At 37.2% G+C, this 16298-nt stretch overlaps 1 protein-coding gene across 1 annotated transcript in view; it reads right to left on the bottom strand.

The window, feature by feature from the left end:
• Positions 1-5102: 5102 nt before the first annotated feature.
• LOC107721724 (tetratricopeptide repeat protein 7B-like) overlaps positions 5103-16298 on the bottom strand; it is a 49189-nt gene continuing 37993 nt past the window's right edge. Inside the window, exons 20-24 of the mRNA XM_016529880.1 lie at positions 15158-15208; positions 9755-9895; positions 7628-7848; positions 7510-7565; positions 5103-6570 (exon numbers count right to left, since the gene is read on the bottom strand). Coding sequence (XP_016385366.1) covers positions 6405-6570; positions 7510-7565; positions 7628-7848; positions 9755-9895; positions 15158-15208 — 635 coding nt within the window. The 3' untranslated portion in view covers positions 5103-6404. The remainder of the gene's footprint in view (positions 6571-7509; positions 7566-7627; positions 7849-9754; positions 9896-15157; positions 15209-16298) is intronic.

The following is a 16298-nucleotide window of genomic DNA, read 5'->3' as shown; positions in this document are numbered from 1 at the left end:
ACCATACATCAATGGAAAGCTTATTTATTCAGCTTTCAGATACATCTCAATTTCGAAAAACTGACCCTTATGACTGGTTTTGTGGTCCATGGTCACAAATAAATAAATAAATACCGATAAATTCAGTGTCACACAAAATTATTATGATGTAACATGACAGAGATGTTTATTTTATGCCTTAACACCACTTAAATCAGATTTGTCTGTTTTTTTAGTACAAAGATTAATATGATTCATTTTCTATAGCCACACTCTATTTGGTGCATTTATTTACTCAGCTAACCAATCCCAATACTCCCTTATGTTTTTACATTTATTTAGCTAATTAGAAAGTTTATTGATTATTTACCTCTCTTAAATTCAGTGAAAACTCTAGCAAAGATCGGTCAGATGAATTTTTTTGACCAGTTTTCCCTGGAGTCTGTCCTTCAGGACTACAGCAGAGTGTCTCTTTGATCTATTCTCTCCATTTTCAGCTCAAGCGGCTCTTGCCAGGACGTATTCTCGTGTCAGTCTAAGTGCATTTCTTTGCTTGGTTGCTCACTTGGGCCTTTAGTTCTGCCACTTTGTAAAGCTGCTTGGAGACAATCGCCACTGTTATGCGTGCTATAAATAAAGTTAATTAACTTGAATTGAATTTTAATTTTTTTTTAACAGAGTACAGCGAGTCCTTCCCGTAATCCACTCTCCCTCTCTCTCTCTCTCACTGGGTGTTCCTGCTATGTCCGTCTTTTTCCCCAGTCTCCATCTGTTCCTTCTCCTCCCACGCTTTCCAACCGAGGGATGGATGGATGGATGGATGGATGGATGAGGAGATTGTGAGGGTTTTGATATGTGTATGTTTGTGTTGTGTGTAGGAGGGAGGTGCTGATAGGACAGTCATCTGCTGTAACAGTTTGCTACAGACTGGACACCCCTGTGGGAAATGCATAATTTGTACCACCTTGTGTCAGCAGTCTTGAGTAGCTTCAGAGCGTAACAGCTGTAAGAAAAGTGTGTGTGTGTGTGTGTGTGTGTTGTGTTTGTTGATTTGTATTAATTAGAGAAGTTACGCAATTCTTGGAGGGTAGAAGAACTTTTAGAGGACCACATATGCATTAATTATTTTGTTTGTAAGCGGTTACAGATATTCTTTAGAGGAAAAGTTAACTCATTGAAGCATGTGATTAATTAAATATGAAATATTTATATTACATAGTGTGATTGCTATGTATACAATATGTACTTAGAATTACATTTATATAAAATAATAAAATAGTAATTGAATATAATGTGTTTATGTATACACATATGCAGTTTGTTTGGTCATTTTTAAATTAATATATAGGTGGCCAAAGAAAAATAAGCAATTGTAAGACAATAAAGTACCACAATTAGTAATTAAAAATGATAAATAAATAAAACAGCATATATATATATATATATATATATATATAATGCAGTTTTAAATTATGTAAATCAAAATTTAAAATTAATTTAATTATTAAAATGGTGTAGCTGCTGTTAATGCATTTAATAAAAATGCTTTTTAAATTGTAAGCAGCAATAAAGTGCCAAAAATGTATCATTAATTATTAATAAAATTAATTTAATATGAATAAAACACTGTTCTGTGTATATTCCTATATATATATATATATATGAATATTATAGAGTAAATTATAATTTCAAATGTTTTTAATTCTTTAAAAATAATTTAACTGCTGCTAATGCAGTTCTTCAATTTGATATTGATGTTCACACATGCACAAAGCCCTTCTCTGTAATTAAAGTATATTTACTGAGTATTATTTATAAATTTCATTTATTTCATGGGACATGCAAAAGTACAGTCATTTGCAAGCTGGATTTGAACTTACCAAAAAAAAGAAAAGATTTTGACAGATTTTCTCTTTGGTGTCACACCTAGAAGCCATCGAAAATCTCTGAAATATTTGAATCCTCATTCTGAGAGAGACATTCAGTTAGGCACAGTTGGATAAAAGGCACAATACTGATCCAAACGGTAATGCGAGACTGTAAAGACCGCAGATCCCATGAACTGAGTGAAGGGTCACGACCCCTGAGAATGCCCAGTGTGTGACACTGACACCAAGACTGTCACGCTTCAAAACAATGAACAACATGTCTCTCTCTCTCACATGCTCACTAATCTGCTGGTGATAGATGACACATTGCTATCAACACTATGCAGGGGTCACGGCTAGAGGAGTCACCATACCTTGTTTCACTGGCTCACAAACTTTCATTAAGAGTGCAAACCATGGGTGTATTATATGCTAAGCTAATGCTGTCGGGACAAATGACAGTAAATGTCCTTGAGCAATGTCAACACCCCTCACTGGAATAATCGCCAGAGAACATGTGGACGGGCATGTGAGGAGAGGGCATATGGATCCATGAGCAATCAATATAGAAATCTTCTGGAGAAATAACTCAGTGTGTCAAAAGAATTTACAATAAAATGAGGTGGTATTAATTTGGTAGGGTTTGAAACATGACAGAACTTTTTTTGATGAACTATCCCTTTAATGTTTCTAATGGTTCTGTATAGGTTTTGACACGATATCATACAAACTTTCCCATGGCTGTGTGAGAATGTGAGCTCACCCTACAAAAATCAAACTCCCTGGAGTCTCTCGTATTGATTCGCTGCTCTCTGATGTGAGAATTGAGCTGGGCTGCCAATCAATGACAGGATCAGAGCAATAATACCAATGAAACATGAGCCAATGTCCAGAGAGAGACCACCACAGAGAAAGCTTATTCCATATCACACATTTATTTATGATCATATTTTATGATCGCTTTGACTGAACATTTACATTGCTTTTTACCTTATGTTAAATCAATGACGTTTACTGAATGTTGCATCACAAATGTGACTGATTCTTGCCCATGCAATACTTGCCTCATCAGTGCTAGAATGTTCTGGGTGGTCACCAGGGTGTCACTATGGAGTTGCTAAAGTCTTCTGAGAGGATTTTATCCCAAGTGTTTGTCAGGGTGTTTTTAGTGGTTGCCAGGGTCTTGCTAAGTGTTCGGGTATTGTGAATAATTTGTAGGGCAGGTATTTTATATAATTATTTATACAGTGTTAGTGTATTTTGAATAATTGCTAGGATGTTGATAAGTGTTTGTTAGGGTGTTGTGGGTGGTTTCCAGGGCATTACGTTGGTTAGGGTATTTTGCTAAGTGGTTGTTAGAGATGAGTCACACACTGAAGTTTAATATTTAAGGTTAGGGATGCAAAATAAAGCCCTAACCACAAGTATGCGCACTAATAATAGTGACGGTTGCCTTAGTAAGCATTACGAATCCAGTGTCTTGTTTGGGGGTTTGACATACAATCAGGTACCACATTGTACAATGGTCAGTGAAATCCAGCTAACACCTCTCGACCATCTTTCAGACCTCGCTGAGGCTCTACAAGCGAAGATGATCAAAGGAAACCCCTCAGAGATACTAGCCTGTAGTGTTTACAGCTAGGGCTATGCTAAGTGTTTATTTGGGTATTGCTAGGGTGTTTCTGAGTGTTAGGGTGTTTTGAATAATTGCTAGGATGTTGCAGTGAAGTGTTTGTTAGTGTATTGTAGGTGGTTGCCAGGGTGTTGTTAAGCATGAGGGTATTTTAATTGTTGCTAGGACATTGCTAAGTGTTTGATAGGATGTTCTGTGTGGTCTCTAAGGCATTGCAAAGTGTTGGCTATGATATTTTGGGGAGGCTCTACAAGCGAAGATGATCAAAGGAAACCCCTCAGAGATACTAGCCTGTAGTGTTTACAGAAGCCAGAGGAATAATGCCGTCACTGAGGGCTCATTAGGGTTCAACATGCTCCTGACCCAGATCAAAGACCCAGCGTGTGGCTGTACTGGGCTGTTTACGATCTTCGGCTCTTTACAGCGGGAATGAGTCAAAGAAGAGGTCTCAAGAGGCGTAAACACTCTGGCAGACACTAAAATGCACCTCTTTAATGACGACCAAACTCTTGCTGCAGCTCTTTGTACGTCCCAGAATCCTCCTGGGAGTGCGGCCTGTCCCGTAAAGCAGCAAGCAGCAAGAAGCAAGCGCTCATTAGTTTAAGGCAGGCCTGTAAGTGCATTAAATAATTCACTTTCTACATTTCCCACCTCACATCCTTCTTTCTCCCCGACTCCTTTTTATGAGGTCAGGTCAATCATTTGCTTTTCAGAGGCTTTTTTCTCTGCTTGTGAGCTTTTGGACCTTCATCAATCTTTGAGAGCTTTTTAAAGGTATTCAACCATACCACGAGTCAGGGAAACAGTGGGCTCATCTAACATACATGAACTGAGGTGAGCAGGGCATGTAAGGAAACGTGTGCGAGTGACAGGAAAAGAAATTAAATGGGGAAAAGTATGGCCAAAACATACTATAACTCATAATTTAGCTCGATTTCATACGCCATTGTGCTTTGAAATTAATTGTTTTAGAGTGCAATTCATAATGCAACAGAAGTTTGCACTATATTCTACAAAAACTGCCACAAGTAACGCTATAGGAAAATTAGGACAAATGGTATTTTTGTTGGGTGATTTTTAAGGTAAATTAAGGTAAGTTATGACAGAGCTAGAGTTAAGGTGTGAACAGATTTCGCATCGGGTTCAGTTGGCCATACAAATTTGCCACTTTGACAAACAGACTTGTTTGGTTTGAAAGTTTTTTGCCTGAAAAAAATGTTAGAGTTGATATTTTTAAAACTTGTTACCTAAATAATACATACAGTATGCTGACACAGACATGAAATTATCTGTATCGCCCCCTTGAGAACAGACTAAGGTTTGTATCGAAGCCTGTTTCAATTCAAGTTTTCAATTCAATTCAAGTTTATTTGTATAGCGCTTTTCACGATACAAATCTTTGCAAAGCAACTTTACAGAAAATTAAGTTCTGTACGAGTCCACCCATGTTTCCACCCACCTAAACTAAGAAATAAATTGACGTCGCAACTTCGAAAAAGTCACAATTTGGAGAAAATTCTAAATTAGCTATATTACTATATATAGCTATATTAGCTCCATTAGCTGACCTCAAAAATGACTTGAAATACATGACAAAATAAGGAATAACAAACAAAAACAGATTTTTCACAATCGATAATTTATTGACATCATAAAACAGCATTTCCAGTTGTGTTTGGCCCTGTGATTGACACTGCTAAGACTTCAAATACACACATACAATCTTCCTCTTTCTCGTACATAAATGAAATCACTGTGACCGTTATGAAGATAGTTTGTGTATCTGAGATTTTAACATGTCCATCTGTAACAGTCCCTCATGTTATCAGACCCCAAACACACACACACACACACGGAATACATATATGTCTTCACCTGTCTAGCACACAGATAAATAAACATCTAATACAGCAAGGCTCTGATAAATCAACAATATAAATCTCGACCTCTGAATCATGATAAATGTGGAAAAATAAACCAAAGAACAAAACGAAATGTCCAAAACTAGATTTATCTTCTCTTTTAATGAGAACCAAGATAAAATATTTGCTTTTAGGGTAGTTGTTCTTTTGGCATCCGTTCCATTTGCTCTAGGCGATTCTTTTGTACATACAGAATATAAACAATACAGCGTTTGATCAGAGGGGGACGTAATGTTTCTCTAGGAGTCATAACACGGGTGACACACCTGCCCTCAGGAACAACAGCATGGAAACACAACCTTTATTACGTGTGTTTGTGTAACAGGGATCAACTGTAACAGCGTGTCAAGTATTCCATTCCAAATAAACGCACGCGCACACGCCACATAGGAAGGGATATCCTGGATACCAGCACATGTAAAGGACACACGCACTCTGACCGTCCATTTAACTCACAAACACACACAGCACACATATACACACTTTTGACCGCCTCTGCGTCAGTGTTATTACTGGTTCGTATGACACACAGCTACTAGAATCTCAAGATTGTATGTTTCGGGACATGTTTCGGGAAGCACCGTGGTTTGATGAAACCGCTGTGTCAGTCACCCGCTTCACTGTGACAGCAGCTTGAAAAGGTTTCTCATTGGTCCACTTGTACTGTGGTATGAAACTGACCAATGGGAGTGCTGGAGGGGGCGGGGTTTTCGGGTGAGCGGCACCCCTACTATACAGAAGCCGGTGGAAATTCTAGCACAGAAAGAAGGAAGGAATAGGAAGGGAAACACAATGAGAGTGAAGCAGTGTGGAAAAGTTCACACTGATAACCGTGTCGATTCGAGTTCGGCAGATCCACGTCTGAGAACCGATAAAAAGGTCGGAGGGGGTGGGAAAGGCATTCCAGGACAGAAGAAGAGTTTCGGTGTGTGTGTTTAAGGGCTGTGGTTCATGCATGACTCACGGACAGAGGTTTTGTCGGTGGTGAGCGCTCGGAGTGTCTCAGAGGGTGCGGGGAATGATGGTGAAAGGTAAGATGGGACAGCTGGCCTCCAGCTCCAGGGCAGTGAGGAAGCATTCGGTCGCGGCAGCGTCGTTGCCCTGCGCTTGCAGCACTTCTCCCAGACTGTTCCACACGTCATGGGCCGTGCTGTTCACCTGCAACAGGCTGGTAGGTTTTAATTAGGGTTGGAGCTGTTGCATGCAGGGCTGCGGCTCTCCAGGACCGGAGTTCGTCACCCCTGGTTTATATAATCAGTGGTTTTTGAAAAATCAGTTTGGGAAAAATATTTTATGTATTTTTATATATTATATATTTCTAATAACTGCTTATTTTATATATATATTTATATATATATTATTAGAATGATTCCTGAAGGATCATGTAACACTGAAGACTAGTGTAATGGGTATTGGCTGCTGAAAATTCAGTTTTGCTATCACAGGAATAAATTACTATTATTATTAAATCAATTTGAAATATATTAAACTGAAAAAATTAAAATATTACTGATTTTATTGTATTATTTAAATGCGTAATGTTTTTTCAATTAAATTAAATTTAATAAAAATGTTTTATTTAATATTTTAATTTAATTTAATTCTGATATTATTTTTTACAGTTTCTGTTCTGCAAATACGCATTGTTCTTCATATTTGGTTTGTCAAATGTGTCAAAATGATCACAGACCTCTGTATTTCCATAAAACAATTCTATAAGAATTCAGTTATCTGTTGTGTTTGTTTTGACAATGTCATAAAATCTTGTCTGAATGCACAACGTGGTATTTCTAACATATTCTTTATAGTACACAGATCACACACACACACACACACACACACACACAAAAGAAGGTCAGAGAGGGAGAGATTTGACAGAGACAGGGGCAATACTTCCTCCTGCTGCTGTCTACTACAGTGGAGCTCCTTTATAAGACATGACGTTTCTGCTTACTATTAAGACACACACAGCCGGAGACAGCAGCACTCACTCACTCACACACACACACACACACTTCCGCTGACAAGTCTCCACATCCTGGACTCATTGTCTGCTAAATACTGACATGGGACGAGATCTGGACTCTTTTCTCCATCTTAGCGTGACGATCCCCCAAACACATAACCAAACGTTCCCACAGGAAGAGTAAAACCTGAAATCAACTGCATTGCGGGGAGCAATAAACATGAAAGTGTAAAACTGCAAAAGGGTTTCAGTTAGTGGCTAAACAGCATGTGCTCACCAGTCTCTGCATGGTCTTGACGTGGGTGGGGCTGATGGACAGCGCCTCCTCGTACCAGCGCTTGGCCTCGTCCACGTTCCCCCGCAGCTCCGCCACCTGACCCTTCATAAACAACACGTTACGGGACATGGGGAACAGGTTGGCAGCTTCCTGCGTACACGCTGTTGCCTCCGCCGCCTTTCCCATTCCAATATACACCTCCGCTGTGGAAAGACAGAGAGAGAGAAAATAAGTGATCAAGAGAAAACAGTGGAAGAAGCATTGCTGGGGTTTATTTCTTATCTGGAGTCACACAGAAAATGTGATTCTCAGACAGGCTGTCAGCTGTCAGTTTCATAGCTCACAAACAGTGAGGAGACAGAGAGACTGATGGGAGATTAACGTTGGAGGGGTGTCCTCCCTCTTCAGCCAACAAACTCCAGGGAAAGTGACTACTAAGCATGTTTACTCTTGACACCTTTCTCACCCTGCCAAGTCCTGCTAAGGTTCCCTCACTTGGCTCAGTGACAGTCAAGCTGGTTAAAGAATAATTAGTCTTAGTAACTGAGTTGATTGTCTTTTTCTGAGAAAACAAATTAAAGGATTTTTGATTTATGATTAAACCTAAATTATTAGGTTTATTTCTAATTTCAATCATTTCTAACATTTCAACGTTTTTCATCTTTTCAGTTTTTCAATTTTAGTTTTAGTTTTTTAGTTAATTTTACTTTATTTTTTTATTTTAGTTTTAGTAATTTAGTACTTCAACTTTAACTTTTATTTGTTAATTCAGTTCACTTTTATTTTATTTTATTTCTAATTTCAATCATTTCTAACATTTCTCAGTTTTTCATGTAATATTTACATATTTCAGGTATTTATTTTAATTAACAAAAACCATTTTTAATAGTTTTAGAATTAGTTAACAATAACATTTGTTACTGAACTAATCTGCATTTCTAAACTAATTGTTTGAATGAATGATTCAATGATCAATTCATAAAGACAGTGACCTGCTATATTTTTTATAGTTTTAGCTAACAATAGTAACACTGTTACTGTTACTGAACAAATTAGCCGTTTTGAACAAATCGTTTGAGTGAATGATTCAGTGACTTGTTCATTAAGACAGTTCAAGTTTTATATTTAAAGTATCATTTCTTTTTCAAAATCATTTAATATTTAAATATTCAAAATTGTATTTTAACACAGTAATCTCATTCTGTTATTTAGGCAATTGTAATAGCAGTGTAAATGCATTCAGGCCACCTCTGAACTGCATTAAACAGTGTAAATACAAGATGCAGCTTCTGTGTCACACTGGCAGAGCACAGATGACTTTTGTTGATCCTGGTTTCATTTGATTACTAACAGCCCTATGGTGTCTTATTATTCTAATTAACTTTAGTCTTTAAAATGAATATGACATTATAACTTTAGTCTATAAAATGAATATGACAATATGACATACCATTTAAAAATTGCCCTTATAAAGGTAAAAATACCCCTGGAAATCAATTTAAGGGGGCAAGTATTGCCTCTTGATGAGAAAGATAATTTCTGTCACTGCTATGATCTAACTAACACTGCTCTTGAAAACTTGTGGAGTCAGCTATCCACGACAGGCCTAAACCAACCATGGTACCAGCAGAAAAACGCTCACACACCCCTATTTACTGTGCATTCACGCTGTTCTTATCAGTACTTATTTGGCCTGGGAATCAGACCCATGACCTTGGAGCTGCTAGCAGAACTTTCCTAAACTTCACTGCATTTAATTCAGCCACATTCACAAGTAACCACAATTGCTTGTCTATTCATAAATGCTGATTGTAGACAGAGCAAAAGCCTCCAGATGGGGAATTTGATCCTGCTGGATATGGTTTAATGTATTTGCTTGGACAAAGGATGCTATTAATAACAACCTGGGTTTACAAAGCAGTGAGGAATAAGCTGTCCATATTTAAACATAGTGTTCTATTACAGTTTGTTTAGAACTTAAGCTATATTTTATTTCAAGATTACAGAATATGCCGTTTATTAAACCCGGACCCGAACAATGTAACAATAGAATGTGGGCATGACTTATGTTAAAAGGATGCAAATTAGGGCTGTGGGTGAGGTTTGTACCTGCATGCAGCCAGATCTGGGCAAGGGTCATCCAAGGGTGGAGGGGTCCCTGTTTCGGAGCACTGCTCTGAAGGGAAGAGGCCACCTCAGAGAGCGCCTGCTCCACCCGTGACGCTGCTATGGAAGTGGCGTGGACGGAACCTGCGGTGGAAACATAGACAGTCGGCAACGACACGTACATAGGAGCTTCTCTACATATATCCCACAACACTGCAGATATTAGTAGTGAAAACTTCGATCTAGAATTTTGTTCATATACACATGAAGGCCAAATAGCAGTTGATCACAGCTAATCCCTGTTCTCAACAGTGCTATTATTGTTAACTAAAAGTAGTATTAAAACCAAAACTTTTAGAAATTGTTAATTAAATTAAAGCTGTAATAAAATGAAATATAAATATTTGATGAAAAATTGTAAAGAATTAACTGTTGCCTTGGCAACAAAGTAAAATAAAATAACATACTAAAACAGAAACTGAAATAAAAATAATTTAAAGGGGTCATATGATGCAATTTCATTTTTTCCTTTCTCTTTGGAGTGTTACAAGCTCTTGGTGCATAAAGAAGATCTGTAAAGTTGCAAAGACTAAAGTCTCAAATCCAAAGAGATATTCTTTATCAATCAGAGCACACCTCGCTTTTTCAGATCGATGAGCTTTGTAAAAATCGACGCGTTTCAGAAGGCGGGGCATACAGGAGAAACAATAATGTACAGTATGTGGAAAATAATGTTTTTTTTTAACTTTAAACCGCATAAACACATTTCATTACACCAAATACACCAAATAATGTTCTTTTTAGCAGCATCATATGACCCCTTTTAAAGCTAAAAAATTAAAACTAATAAAAAACTATCAAGCACAACAAAATTACTAAAAAAGGTGGCACCGATAGCTTTGTGGGCAGTGCGCCGACATACAGCGCCTTTGCGCTACAGGCATCCCGAGTTTGAATCATGACTCGAGGACGTTTCCAAATCCCGCCCCCTTCGCTTCCTGTCAGCTTTGATCTGTCCTATCATAACAAAGGCAAAAATGCCAAAAATAATTCTTAACATTTTTTTTTTAATTAAATTAAAACTCGTTCTTATATATTTAACACATAAGAGTGTTACAGTTTTTCTATTCTAATGTACAAGTTAAAAAAAATAACACTAGTCATTTCTAATCTCTAGACAATTTAATGTGAGAGAATTTTAGGAAATGCAAGGGTAAAGAAACACCATGACAAGATCCAACAATCTGTAGTCAACTTTTAGAAATTTCCAAAAGGTGGACAATACTTTAACAAGCACATTTACACACACCACTTAAACACAAACAGCATAAGATTATTAATAGTGAATAAATGAAGCTCTGCACATTTGCTGCTACTTTCCACAAATTTACCAAATCCTGCATTTTAAAAGTGCTGGCTGCAACATGTAAATCACATTTCATATCAGAGCAACTGATCAATGCAAATGTGGCTGTGTTTTCCTGTCTGCTCAGCTTGAATAAGAGTGCATTCAATTAAATGCATAGTTCACTCAAAATGACATTCTGGTTCTCATTTACAATCATTTTAAATTCGCAAATCTTTTCAAATAATTTCTCCTTTTGTGTTCCACAGAAGAAACTACATTCAAATGTTTGGGGTTGGTAAAATTTTTTAAAAGTCAAAAATACAATAAAAACATGACAATTCAGAATTTTTAGCAGCCAGAAGCAAATGACATCCTGTAGTGGAAGTAATTTGGGTTTTTAAATGACCGAACCTTCAGTTCTGGGTGAGCTATTCCTTTACCAGTTTTACTAATAAATTCAAGATTTGGCCTCAGGTCCTTTTCAATTTGCTAGACTCAGGAGATGAACTGAAGACACCACATCAGTTTCCTGAACTGGGTGAACTGAAATGAAATTGCCCCCTGCAGTTCAGCGATCACAGAGTCCCTATTTGTCTTAGCTATGGTCAGGGCATCAGTGTGGTCATTAAAGTCTCTGTCGGGGTTCAGAGGAACATATTAGGATCCTCAAGAGCCTCTATGAGTCATAGGCTGGACTTTATCGACCAGACCAGCGGGACATAAAACACATTCGGACTGAAATCGATCCCTGTACATCTCAGTTTCTTTCTCTTTAGCAATGAGCCTGTTGAGTATCCATAGCTGCTGCTCCTATGTTTAGCGTTTCTATGGTAACAGTGAACAAAGCCATGGATCACAGGACCAAACACTGAGAATCTGACCCTTATCTGTACTGAGTTTAAAAGGCTTCCAGGGGATCTCTTCATGAATGTCCTATACCAAGGATTTTTAAAAAAATCACTCATGGAGGCCACAAGAATGAACAACTTTAAACCGTGAAACAAAACATTTAATACACAAGCAAACAGTTATTTATGGCTGTTCTAGGTTTTATCGATATAACAATAATCTCTATTTAAAGGTGGACAGTTCATCCAAAAATGAAAATTGTCATGTTTCTTATTCTCATGTTGTTTCGAACCTTTATGACCTTCAGTTCTCATTTTAAATCGCACTTCCTGAGACAACATGTTGTCAAATGCATTAATATACCACCGTTTAAAAGTTTGGGGTCAGAAAGAATTATGCTTTTTGAAAGAAATTAACACTTTTATTCAGCAATGATGCATCAAATTGATCAAAAGTGAGTAAATAAATTTATAACATTACAAAAGATTTCTATTTCAAATAAATGCTGTTCTTTTGAACTAAAATGTAATAAATGTAATCAATTGAATTATTACTTTAAATTATATTAGTATTTCACAATATGCTTGTTTTTACTGTATTTTGTTCAGAAATACAATACCCTGGAGGGGTAACAAATTCTATTATATGACTTTAGAAAACTTGGATTTAAGCTCAAAAGTCCAATAAATTACTTTTTATGGTGCTGTTTTGTAATTTTGGAACTTGGCAACATATGTCTGCATTTTCACTGTGTGGAAGAGCAGCTTGAACATCGTGCTCAACTTCTCAATTTGAGTTTTACAAAAGAAAGTCATACAGATTGGAACAACATGGGCAAAAGATCCTAAATTATTCATTTAAGTGTGAACTCTCTGTAAGTCTCTATTAGGGCTTGACGATATGACCTAAAATCAAAATCTCGATTAATTGAACATTTTACCTTGATTACGATTAATGAACGATTATTTTATTTATTTACTTATTTGCCCTCATAGTTCACTGACAAGGTTTGTACTGTAAATATGCTCAACTATTAAAGGTGGGATATTTTTTCTAATGAAAGAGTGCATTTCTTTGTGATTTTAAAAGAACTGAAGGAAACAAACTATTTATGGTTATTTATTGAATATTTCGAACAATTGAATTCAAAGCACACATCTCTTGAAATGAAAACGTCTTATGAAAAAAAGTCACATTTCAGTTTTAATGTAAAAAAGGGGGGAAACTCTGTGGAAAAAATGCGACTGGGCTAATTTTGGTCTTGTTTTGAATAACAATCGGGCTGGTTTTGTTTCGCAGACCTGGCAACCCTGGGGAAAGTATTCACAGGATTGAAAAATCAAAATAACCGATGTGGAAAAATTACATCGGGTAGAGGTTCTGAATTTCGATTTCGATTACTTTTCGATTAATCGTCCAGCCCTATTCTCTATTTTATTTTTTATTTTTTTAATACAAACTACTGAAGTAGGGGAAGCCATCAGGCCATTGCCCTCAAAGCGCTGCCATCACTCTGTAGGGTTAAGGTTGATGACAAGAACTTTCTAAAGTGTCAACAGCTTCACATCTCTTTTAAGCACATGCGTGTGCACACGCAAACTCAAACAGACTCCCATGATGCATCAGACCAGCCTGCAGAAAGAGCGTGACCATGGAGCTCCATGCTAGGAGTGGGAAAGCATCATCACACGCAATCACACACACACATAAAAAGCAATATGTTTTTAAAGAGACAGTACTTTCTTCACCAGAACCTGCTGTAAATATACAGAAAGTCTTTGGTTTGTAATGCAACTCCCCTTTTTGGCATTCCTAGAAGCTTGCGATAACAGCACATGTCAGTTTTTTTCTGCAAACAGGCACATTTAAGTTCATAATTAAGTTCAGAATCATTTATTCTCATCATTATCATTATTAATTTATTTCTATTAAATACAGGGCACATCATTTCCCAGTTACTTTCCATTGAATTTTTACAAGCTATGACCATTTCCAGATACTGTTTCCATTGCAATTGGCCATAAATGAGCACCTCTCAGCACGATCATGACACCAGCGATCCCGTCCTCTTAAACGTTTCATCGCTCTGTTAACAGAGCCTGGACTTTAGAAACAGCTGCTAAATGTGAGACACTAAAGGAAATTACAGCTTGTGATCTACGGTCCAGAGACCTAGGTGCTATTCCATCAGATACCACACACCCAATTTATATCAAGTGACCCTAATGACAAATAAAAAAAAAATTAAATAAAAACTTTTAAAATAATTACAGGATCAGTCAAAGTCCCTCTAAATGTGCCTGATTTCACTCAGGTTTCAAATAAAATGAAACAATAATCTTAAACTGGGATTAAACTATGGACTGTCAGATGGAATTAAAAGAGCTTAAGTCTAATTTTGGATTGATGGTTAAAAAATTACAGCACATTTTAGACAAGGTCATTGCTCTCCTGAGGCACCAAATGATTTAGATTGATTTTTAATCACAGAACACTTTTATAGGGCTTGTGATAACAAGAAACAGGTAGCATGTATATTTACATACACACTACTGTTCATAAGTTTGGGCTCAGTAAGATTTTTTGACGAAGAAATTATTTTTTTGTTCTGAAAGGATGCATTAAATTAATCAAAAGTGACAGTCAACACATTTGTTAAGACTTAATGTTTATCAAAGAATCCTGAAAACAATGTGTCACAGCTTCCACAAAAATCTTACTGACCCCAAACTTTTAGACAGTAGTGTAAATAAAAAAAATAAAACAAATTTGCCATACCATTAATAATAATAACGAATTGTATCATTAAAACTAATAAGAAGTCAGAATCCAAACACTGCTAAAAGTACCAATAAATATGTGGCTTTAAGCAGCAGTATACGTTAAACCCTGTTTGAGCCTGGAGGAACAATACTGTCTCTTTAATTATTAAGAACCGAGGCCAAATGAGTGCATTTACGTCTCTCTCCAGCACAAAGAGGCCGGGGACACAAAACGCCAGGAGAGGACACACACACAATAAGAGGGCAAAACAAAAGGTAAGAGGCAACAAGTCCATTGAACACATTATGCTGGAGTGTGTCGGAGTGTCTTAACAGACAGGTGGTAGGTGCACTCTGCCGAGGGGGAGAAGGCCAGCGAGGCAATGAAGCAGGTGTGTGTGTGTGCTTGTGTATAAAGGCAGAGCAGTAACAGCAAGAGCTACTTACAAACCCCAATAAAGGAGTCAAAACCATGAAAGAAAGCGTCTGGAAGGTTGCCTTGGAAACCAAAAAGAACAACAAAAAGGGGGCAATTACTCATAAAAAATTGGAACTAAAACAACAACAACAACCACAACAACAGAAATTTTACAAAAACACAGAAATATAACAGAAAAAAAAATTGATTCTGTCTGACTTTCTGTAATACCACAAACCAAAGTGTCAGGAGTCCTCTTTAGGCCCTGTAAAGCCTGTATCTGTGATTCTCACGCTCTGCGGACACAGACTGGCAGGTGCACAGGTGTGTGACACTGTGTTTGAGGCTGTAAGAGTGTAAATGCAATGGTCTGGATGCACAAACACTGCACAGTGAGAAGAGTAACAGCAGAAACTGTGAATCACATGCACAGCATTACAGAAGACAGACAGAGAGGAAGACAGACGCTGTTTACACCTGGTGTTAATATCCGTCTCGGGTGGTCTGATCATATGTGGACACTGAGATTCAAATAGAGTCCAAAACCGAAAGTTTTGTGATCCTATTTGCAGTGGAAGCATGAATGCATCCTGATGTGTGTCAGACAACAGGGAAGGACCGCCTACTCACCTGTCAGTCATCCGCTGGGCTACAACATTTAAACTTTGCTGGATAACTTTGACTATAAAATAACCATTTGTTGGCAGTTATGTCTGACTCCACTGTCTATTTTTCCAGTTTGACAGACTTTAGTGGACATCACTTACTATGTCAGTTAATGTGCAAAAATTTGGGGTTGATTATGAGGTTATAAGTTTTATATAGGTCCCTATGAAATCTGTTTTATTTTTTCAAAATATTTTTTTTCCCGTCTTTAATATTTCATTTAATGGTTAAATAAAAAAATATGAATATAAAAAACTTGTGTAATTAATTAAAATCATGAAACGTACACAATTTAACGACAATTAAAGGCACAATATGTAATTTTTGCCGCTAGAGGACGCGTATTCAAAATAAACAAAGAGGCAAAGGCGTAGTTTGATGGCGCCGCGACTGAGTGTGGAATCATGGGAGTTGTCGTCTTCATCCCCACAGCCGATGCAATCCGACAGGACTCGGCAGAAATCATGTTCATGGATGAGCTAATGATTTATTAACATAGTAGAA

This window comes from Sinocyclocheilus rhinocerous, unplaced genomic scaffold (genome assembly GCF_001515625.1).
Source record: "Sinocyclocheilus rhinocerous isolate Xijiao unplaced genomic scaffold, SAMN03320098_v1.1 scaffold432, whole genome shotgun sequence".
Taxonomy (NCBI): Eukaryota; Metazoa; Chordata; class Actinopteri; order Cypriniformes; family Cyprinidae; genus Sinocyclocheilus; species Sinocyclocheilus rhinocerous.
Note: the sequence above shows the minus strand (reverse complement) of the source record. Positions and strands in the feature narration are given on the sequence as shown.